The sequence below is a fragment of the Papaver somniferum genome, chromosome 7, assembly GCF_003573695.1.
Source record: "Papaver somniferum cultivar HN1 chromosome 7, ASM357369v1, whole genome shotgun sequence".
NCBI lineage: Eukaryota > Viridiplantae > Streptophyta > Magnoliopsida > Ranunculales > Papaveraceae > Papaver > Papaver somniferum.
This window is the reverse complement of record NC_039364.1, coordinates 25680590-25690686: the sequence shown is the minus strand read 5'-3', so window position 1 is coordinate 25690686 and position 10097 is coordinate 25680590. Positions and strand designations below refer to the sequence as shown.

The window sequence follows — 10097 nt, the reverse complement described above, 5'->3', positions numbered from 1 at the left end:
TTTTTTTTCTTGCTTGCGTATGATTCTTTGTTTCATGTTACATTTTGAAACGTGCTATGGTGTATGCCCTTCTAGAATACCTTAATCACTTTTGAATGGATATCTTGTTGGGCTGAAACGCGTGTTTTCTATCATTTTGCCAGAATGTGGGCATACTTTTGTAAGAACGACTTTTTGGGGACCATGATTTTTTTGGGGAATCATGGTTTTATTTTGGGTAAAGACATTAGAAGTAAATCTAGGTCACCCCTTATCTGGATATTTATATTAATACCTAAATTACCCTCCTGATTAATTTTGGTGATGATTAGTTAGTGTTAATAATAGTTAGTGTAATAATTAGTGAGATGATTAAGTTAAAGATAATTAGTGAGATTAAAAAGTAGAATTATTGAGAGAGTAAAGTTAGAGAAGATGAAGAAGGAAAACATGAAAAATGATGGATTTTATCAACCACAGCCGGAGGAAGGGTATTTGGGTACCCAGGTGTGCTTCAAACTTAGATAATGTTGGTTGAATTGCTCCAAACTTTCAAAAAAATGAAAATTTTTATGTAGATTTGGGTCAGTTCGGTTACCATATGTCAAGAACATGTAACCGAACACACCTGAAAGTGTAGTTCGGTTACGTTTTCCAAACACGCAGGTTACCGAACTCGCTCGTTAATGGAGGTTTTGGTCGTACAGTGTAATGTTTGGTTACCTAGGATAAAATGGTAGGTAACCGAACTTTGAACTTAACAATTTATTTGGGTACATCTTGTGTGTTCGGTTAGTTCGCAAACTTCAACGCAACCAAGTTCCCAACCGAACTGCAGGTTAAAAGTAAACTAAGAAAACTTAATATTTTTGTGAACGAACCGAACTTGTGGACTTCTCATTATTTTCGTAAACTAAAGTTCGGTGATATCCTTATTTTGCGAAGGAACCGAACTTATGGACTTCTGTTGTTCTAATACAAGGAGTTCGGTTAAAAGTATTTTTTGCGAATCAACCGAACTCTATTGGCTAAGTTCGGTTACTTTGTAGTTTTAAAATTTTTTGCGAAAAAACCGAACTCTATTGGCTAAGTTCGGTTATTTTGGAACTCAAGATAGTGGCCACAACAACACAGTTCGGTTAGACTGGATTTGTTTTTTTTTTCGGTTCTAAGGGTGGAGTTTGGTTACTTTGTAGTTTTAAATTTTTTTGCTAAACAACCGAACAGAGAGTTCGGTGACTTAGTTTTAAATCCAATAGAACCGAACTGTTTTTCGTGTTCTTCATTTTCAAGAAGTTCGGTTAGTAAACTAGGGTTTTTTGGAAAATCGGCCTAACCGAACATGGCTCTGTAACTCCTACTAAAACCCTGTTTTGATGATTTCTATTCGATTGAAGCAATCAAAATCAAATTAAAGTGAAGGGTTTGTTGGAAAATACATCCGGAGTAGTCCCATGGCAGAATCAGGCTGCGGATGGCGTCTTTTATACTCGATAAAATTATCATGTAACAGAACTTAATTGTGATTGGATTGATGTTGTTACATTTCTTAAATAGGCGGTGGTGGTGGTGGGAGGAGGTGGTGGTGGTAAACGGTGGTTGGTGGTGGTGATAATTGGAGGTGGTGGTAATCGGCGGTGGTGGACGGTGGTGGTGGTAATCGGAGGTGGTGGTGGTGGTAATCGGCGGTGGTGGTGGGAGGAGGTGGTGGTTATATATATATAGGTGGTTATTAGGTTGGTTTTAAATTAAATTAGGGTAAAGATAGGTTAGTCATTTCAACGTTTTAGGACACCCCTTATCACTATAGGGAAGGTGACCTAATAAAACCATGGTCCCCTCAAAAAAACCATGGTCCCTAAAAAAATCATTCTTTTGTAAAGAAACAAGCTAATCTGACCCAAATCCCTTTTAACTTGATTCCTGACAGTTACTTATGTTTAAGTTGCTTGTGCTTTCTACAATGCATACCAATTGGCCAGTGACAGCAGAAGTAGAACCATCAGTTTTTGATTTGTGGTGCTGGCAACTAATTTGCACTGTATCTTTTCAGAAAACAATGAAGTAACTTGATGTATGTTTTGCACTCGTCTCATGCTTGATGAGTTGTGGTGCCTTAACCTTACGGTTTGCCCTTACTGGCCTTCAAAGATTTCTCTTCACTATCTCCCTCTCCCATTTCACCCATCATGGAATTACTCTTCTTGTAAAATGAACTGTCAGGTATCTCGAACTCTTCAATCTTCATCACTTACTTTCTCTTCGGAGATAGTTTTCATGTGTGCTCATCATCCAAAATTCCGAATTAATTGCAGAGATAACTTTTTTGGGGCTGCAGAAACTCGTTTGCTTACTACTTTCTTCTTTGCCGGCCCGGTATGGGGAAAAAACAGATAAAACTTTTGGAACTCATCCTCTTATTTCTGAACCTTACCACCCACTGCAGCCACCTCTATGGCATGCCCTGCAATGACATTATCTACAGAAAAAGAAAATAGAAAAAATATCTAATACCCACCAGTCTTCTTGCTTCACTAGCATTTGGATCCTAGTATCATACGATATGTGACGCACCGTACTTGGTAGTTGGTACTTCCCCTGTCATTCATATGGATGTGATACATCTATCAGTAGCATTTGGCATCATCTTTCGAGAAGATTTTTACCGCTTCCAAAAAAAAAAAAAAAACAGATGAAGAATATAACTTGGTGTGCTTAAATTTAGGTGGTAGAATTTCCATTCAGTAACAACAACAAAGAAATGTAACATATCAGCTCATTCACATTCTCTCGAAGAAAATTGAAAAATATTTGGTCAGAGATAGATGATTTGAAAAGCCGGGACGCGAAATGGTGCGTGAAACCACTTTATGATCGTCACATCACTTCACTTATCAAACAACTTTTATTTTTTCGTTCCCCCTTCTTTATACTATCGTCCTCTTATAATGGATGCCAAGAGAAAGGTTCTTGCTGCACAACTTGCATACCATTTCTTTCTATTTCATGTCCCATTTGAAACTAAAATATGTACAATTATTGACACAAAGTAAAAGCAAAAGAACGCGATATGGTGAGGTGACCCCCGCCTTACAAATAAGACTTTGTCATTGCGGAGGCTTTTTCAGTTGTCTTTCTTTGGCGCTCCAATGAAGAAGAAGTAAAAGGATTCTACATTGCCAGAAACTAATATTCAAAATTTCAAATGGACAACGTGATAGACAACATCTCCTTTCTGCCTAAAAATTACATTAAAATATTTAAATAACAAGTTGTAACCTTAATAGTTATCCTGAAAAAATCAATAGAAAAAAAAAAATGATACAAAACACACAACTACCAGCATGAATTTTTGACTTGACCACGTAGCGGCGTTATCATTCTGTAATCTCGCAACGTTTCGCATTTACCCAATATTTTTTTACACTCAACAATGATTAAGATATCTACGAGTCGTGCATATACTAGCTAAAATACCCATAACGAGGTGTATTCGTGTATCCTATCATGGTTCATTAACAAACAACAGATAAGAATATATGTGACAGGGAAATAACTAGCTAGACAAATGAGTTGTTTGTTGGTTACAGGTTAGTTGTTGGCTGATAACGTATACGGCTGAGGGAATGAGATGGATTTGTGCTTAAAAGAGACAAAGAACGGTTGGAAAGGTCAAAAGGTGGCTCAGGTCAATGACAACGGGTACGAAATGTTCTTCGTTTCTTCTATATTTCTTTAATCATTTTCTTAAAAATTCAAACTTTTTGATGAATCAATATATAGATAGAATTACACGATATCTTTTCATTCTATTATGCTTTGTTTTCTTCTAACAGGTTTTTGAAGAAGAAGTCTGTGAATCTTTGTCTTTTCAGTCATCTTCTTCTTCTGATTCCACCACCACCGCGTCTTTGATCCTTTGCTATATTGAGAAGCGGAAGCTATTAGCATTTTTTTTGTGGTGATTGTATAAGCAAAAATTCAATATCTTCTGAACCTAAAATGGCTGTGAGTCTTTCTTTCTCTCTCTCTCTCTCTCAATTTTTATGAATTTTTTGTTGTGGGGGTTGAGAATTATGATGGGATTATGGTGGTTTAGGTTGTTGATCGTTTCATTTGCTGATTTGGGTTCGTTTTGATGGAGTTTTTTTATTTCTTCTTCTTCATGTCTGAACCTCGTTGTTTTCTGGCTTTTGGTAGAACATGCATAACATTCTCTGGTTCATCTTTGAGGTGCTTGTAGAAAATCTTCTGACGATGATGTGAAAACTGAAGAAAGTGGTGTTTTCTGTGGTTTTGTTAATTGAATTGTGTTTGACTTCAATTGATGCAATTAGAATTTCGGGGTTGACGGTCAATTTAGCTCATGCTGTTGTTTTAATCTTTGGTTGTTGATAGAAGAAAACTTTTTCAGGTCTATAGGGGTTTCACCTGTTCAAGAATTTTCTTGGGCAAGTAATCTGTACTAGTTTTTCTTCTGTGATTCCTTTCGTTGATGCTAGGTTGCGGTGTTCGACATTAAACACCCTTTGCTTTCATAAAATAACCAAGCTCATGGTGTTGATTGTTTCTTGCAGAATCGTGCACACGTACCTCAGTTTGGCAACTGGGGAAATGGTGGAGAAAATGTCCTTTACACAGCTTATTTTGATAATGCAAGGAAAGGTAAAAATGGGAAGATAATGAATCCTAATGAAAACCCACCGGCTTTTCCTGCTCAACCACAACAACCGCAAGTGAAATCCAATTCTTCTCGAAGTAGACCTGAACAAGTGGTACAAGCAAGGCCCCAAAACGACAACCGGTCAACCAGAACAAACGATAATGGAGGCAGACAAAATGATTATCAACCTCGCCCGAATCCTGCAGTTCGTGGCCCCCCAGCTGCTGATTTATATAATAAACAGAACAGTAATGATCGTGGTGCAAATTCCAGGGATAACTCCAGAAGACCTACCGTTCCACAAAACAATGCCAGAATCGAACAATCTCCGCATCACCCATATCAGGCTAACAATGGAGGCAGAGCAGGTGTATCGCCTTCTCCTTCATGGGATAATAAACCGTCTGGAAACAACGCTGGCTCAACTCCAAACAGACGACCAGTAATTTTCTTCCCCATCCTTCTGCATTATTTGCTTTTATGATATGCATTTCAGTTTTATACATGTCAAAATCTGCTCGAGGGAGTAGATTGGCTTTGACCAAATGCCACCTTAGAAACCCTGCCTGCCTATGATTTGTGATTTGAGTTCTAAATCTGTCTCCGGGAGCTATTCTTAACTCAAAGTTTATACTAGTTTGTGCAAGCTTGATATTGTAATGACATTGTGCATTTTCTATACGACAGCAACAGAGACCCGCAACTGTGCTACCAAAGTTTGGTGATTGGGATGAGAAGAACCCCAATGCAGGTGCCGGATATACACAAATCTTCAATGTCGTGCGGGAAGAGAAAAAACAAATTGCTGCAAACGTAAACACCCCGCAACAGGAGGAGGCTCCCATCCGTGGAAAGCCTAGACATGACGCTAAGGTATAATTTGTTCACAAAAAAACTTCTTTTTCAGTTGCTTGCTGGTTGTCAGTTTTTGGATTTCCAGTTTGGTACCTCTATGATCTAAACTAGATTATCGTCTTCTTTTTTTCCTTGTTTCTTACTTCAGATGGCTTGTTGCTTTCTCTAAAAGGCTCGTCTATAAGTAAGATTGTCTAGAAATGCATCTTTACTTGGCTGGTCTTGGAGATGATAAAATGTGAAGTTTTGTGAAAAAAGTTCCCTCCTGTATGTAACTGTTTTCCCCCCGGTGTTCTTCCGTTATTGTGATCGTATTAATAACGAATCTCATTCTTTGAATTGTTTGTAATTTATAAAGTTGTTCATTTCTTGGAGATAGTATATACTTGTGTCTTATTCAATTTTAACCAAGGTCACATCATGTCTTCATGACAGTTTCTTGTGCTGAGTTCCACTGCGTTGTAATTGTATTGTACTAGCATTGCGACTGGTTCTACGACTAAATCATCGATGCCGAAAATGGTTCAGAACTAAATTTTAAGTCTACAGGTTCAGTCTCCGTTTTCTTTTTCTTTGCCTCTGAACCCACTGATTCTTCTTATCCAAATAGCTCCTGCACAACCTGTCCTCCTTCTGTCAGTTCCTAAAAACCGACAGGTTCAGACCTCATCCCTCCTACAGACGTCCTCTCAGGCCGCCTATGCCTATGGTTCAGTTCTTGGATAGTACTCCCTCCGTTCTTTTTTAATAGGCCAGTTTCTATAAATAAAAGTTTCAAAAAAATAGGCCAGTTTCCTAATTGGGAAAGTCAAATGTTATTTTAATTTTTTGGGACTACTTTTCTCTTAACTTCTTTTGATGACAAGTGTCATGTGGACCACTTCACTTTACTTCTTTTGCTAACAAGTGTCATGGGGACCATTTCACTTCACTTCTTTTATTGACAAGTGTCATGAGGACCACTTTCAATGATTAGTTCTCTTAATTTCCTTAAATTTCGCTAAAAACAAAACTGGCCTATTATAAAAGAACGGAGGGAGTACAAAACAGATCAGTTTAGACCCCATCCCTTCCGCTTCCACATAACATCTCCCTTTGATCTACCAAACCAGGTCCACCTCCACCTAATACAAGCTGTTGGTGTATTATTCGAAGTTTTAAATTTTTTCCACGTTATTAGGTAAAGTAATGCAGATGAGAGTTACAATATTTTCGGCAATTCCTAGAAAATCTATAGGTTTGCACCAAGCTTTTTATTGACCAAAGAAAATAAAAGTTTATGCTCTATAATTCAAATAGTAGAATTCTTGTTTCAAGAAAAAAATATAAAGATACAAGATGAGATTTACAAAAATCAATTTCCAAAAAAAAAACTCCGTAAAAAATGAAAAAATTCAGAGAAGTCAAAGATAAAAAAAAGAACAAATAATATACAAAACAACAAAAAACGAGAGATATATATTTTGTACCAGGTAGTCCTATGATACAGACCACAATCCTTTATCCAGAAAATATGTTTATCAGTTTTCTCCACCATCTTATTCTTTAATCATAATAGAACTATATGGACTTCTTTTCATCTTTTCTTCATTACAACTCTTTAATCATAATAACCATTAACCAACATATCACATTTGTAAATAAAGAAACATAATCAATAAAATTGTTTCCTTTTGAAGGGAGGTATATTGAGATAAAATCCATACCTGGTGAACACACCAACCATATAAATTAGTACATGCAACTTTTGTTTTGTGTGATGGCTCATGCACAATTTATTTCGAGTGAAATTAACGAGAACTGTTGGAATTGATATAAAGTGCTCATGAGTCAGATTTCCAGGCTCCAAAGTTAAACACAGGTACAGCTCACTTAGCTGAACAAGTTGTACTGGGCTGAAATCTTCTAAAAATGAATCTTGCCAGGCAACTTGCTAATCCTAGTAAATACTTACTGTCCGACGTAGACGGTGGTGTAGATAGCCCTCACCTCATCCATAAAATTAAAAAATCCTGGGATGTTGCATCTTTTGAGTCTGAAAAAATATTGAGATGTTGCATCTTTTGAGTCTGATTTTGCGGACACTCCTCGCCATCCCCCACATCAGTGTCAAGCGCATATAACTTTTTATTTTGTTTTTGGTACCATGCTGATGGGCTCCAAAGACGTGTTCAGACAGCACCCCAAGGCTCAAATGGGTTATTAAGAGAAGGAATTGTCATCTCTTAATTCTTATTCGGTAAAAGACCGTCAACAAAATTCCTATCATTACTCCCCCAAAATCAAGAAATTGCAGGTCATCGATATAAAAAGATGATTCAGAATTGCTTTTTAGCTATCAGGGATGGAAATTCTCCAGGTTCATCGGCAATCAGTTGAAGACAAAATTGATTGGATGTCTTTATAAATATGCATTCAACTCAAAATATTAATGCAAACTTTCAAAATGTTGAGGGAATAGACATTTTTGGTGGTTACAAACTTTAAGAATTTAGGTGTTCTCTGCACAAATGGATGTGCATTCGGTAGTGATTCTCTAAAGACCAATTTACTCTTTCCAGTTTTTGGTTACGCACGGAAAATAGCTGTTACTAAATATGGTTGCGAATCTAAATTTCCTAATTTTTTACTGACGCAAATATCCTGTTTGAAAATTCGTGAAGAGACTACAGCAGAACACACTACAGACTCCTGAGATATTGTGCGTTATTCCAGCTGAAAGACTTCATTTGACGCCATTGACGACAAAGTATCGTCATCCACTGAAACAAAACCCCATTATAGCAACATGCCAACATCTCTAACCTCGCATCAGCCTGGAACCTTGCATTTCCACCTGACAGTTTTCTGGAAAAGCGAAAAATTTAAGCATTCGTTTCATGAATGAAGTTGAACTGAATGATAAACAAAAGAACATACTACATAACCTATCTTGTGGTGCATTTCATGTAAAAGTATATCCTACGATAGGAAGGAAGAAATCTTGTGAACTAGTAAAAAGTAGAGCAAGAATAAGAAAACATAGAACACCGACAACAAACTATACGAGGCTACACAAATTTCCTAAAGTTTTTTTAATTTTATAATCACACTGAGAAACAAAGATATAACTCTTGGATATATTTTCCTTGATTGAGTCTGACTGTCTAGTTGATTATCTTGGAGTTAGTCCATACAGATTGCCGAAACGAAATATTGGGTGTGGTTGTTGTACCCCCATTTTTTCAGTTGTTATTTGCGAAAAGTGATTGGTAAGAGGGTTTGCTAAATCACCTGTCGAATGAAACCATCTTATATTTGAGTCTTTTAATGAAACTATGCTATTTCTAGCTTTCCTTCTATTCGCAAAAGCGTAGAAGTCAGAAGTGTTATTATCAGCTTCTTTGACCCATTGATCACAAGATTTTTGCTGCCAGAATTCTGCTTCAATACTTATCCAATAATGTATATTATTGATGGTGCAATCTATTTGGTGACTTATCTGTTCATTGAATGCCAATGATTGCAGATGAGACAAGTGCTTCTTCAATTGATGTAAATGATGTTCTATATGACCAAATTTCCGTCTCTTCCATCTAAATAAGTTTGCTCTTGTAAAAGAGAGTTTCTGCTGAATACTTTGTTCTGACCAAGAAATGTATTGAGATGACCATGATCTAGAAATAAGTTGAGCACAAGAAGGATCTCTTATCCAACATTTGTAGAATTTTCAGCAGTCTTTGGGTGTTCTACAATCTGCTTTTGTCACTAAGAGGATATGATAGTGATCTGAGCCTAAGAAAGGTAAATGAAACAGTATAGAGTTTAGATACTCTATCTGCAAATGAGCATTGTGAAGAGCCATATCTAGTCTTGACCTTTTCTAACCCTTACCATTTGATCTTTTAAACCAAGTAAATTTTCTACCTACAAATCCCAAATCCATAAGACGCACCAATAGTAGAGGAGACACAATTGTTTATTGATGTTTGATCTGAAGATTGGCCATTTAAGTTTATGTGAACATTGAGGTCACCTAAAATCACCCAAGATTGGGAAACATTTTCACTGAGGTCTTTTATAAAATCCCATTGCACTGTTTTCAAATCATTATGAGTTGATCCATAAATGCAAGAAAGAACCCATTCTTCTTTTGAAGGATTTGATTTGATTAATAAGAGTGAATCATGTTGTCCTGAGAGCATACTACATCACATGGAAAACCATTTTCCCAAAGAAGAATGATGCCACCGGACAATCCTATTGAGCTGACAAATAAAGAATTTGGATAATAAGGCCCTGTTAATAGTTTAGCTATATCTTCTTTAATTTTAGTTTCAACAAGAAAGATTATATCTGGGTTATGTTGTGTAATGATGTCTTCTAGGTGATCTCTATTTTCTTTTGATGCAAAGCCTTTAACATTCCAGCTAAGAATTTTCATTGTGAAAAGGAAACTATGATTGAAATTATAAGAAGTAGAAAATGAAGATATGCAAGCAAATTGACTGAAGCAGTATATATATAGATTGAGAAATATGGAAAAAGATTACTTGATTATTCGCACTTGAAGATTTGACTTTGAACCTCTTTGAGTAGTTCTGCTCAGACACTGTCCCAT

At 36.5% G+C, this 10097-nt stretch overlaps 1 protein-coding gene across 1 annotated transcript; it reads left to right on the top strand.

Annotated features, from left to right (window-relative positions):
- Positions 1-3554: 3554 nt before the first annotated feature.
- On the top strand, positions 3555-5945 carry LOC113296747 (RPM1-interacting protein 4-like). Its single transcript, XM_026545075.1, has 5 exons — positions 3555-3681; positions 3816-3987; positions 4557-5084; positions 5330-5515; positions 5646-5945. The coding sequence occupies exons 2-5, from the start codon at positions 3982-3984 to the stop codon at positions 5664-5666; spliced, it is 741 nt and encodes a 246-aa protein (XP_026400860.1). The 5' UTR covers positions 3555-3681; positions 3816-3981; the 3' UTR covers positions 5667-5945.
- The last annotated feature ends 4152 nt before the right edge of the window (positions 5946-10097 follow it).

Bases quoted from the DNA above. Each gene is read 5' to 3' on its own strand.
- LOC113296747 (XM_026545075.1), top strand. The intron at 5,085-5,329 runs GTAATTTTCTTC...TCTATACGACAG, and splicing joins CAACTCCAAACAGACGACCA to CAACAGAGACCCGCAACTGT. The intron at 5,516-5,645 runs GTATAATTTGTT...TTCTTACTTCAG, and splicing joins AGCCTAGACATGACGCTAAG to ATGGCTTGTTGCTTTCTCTA.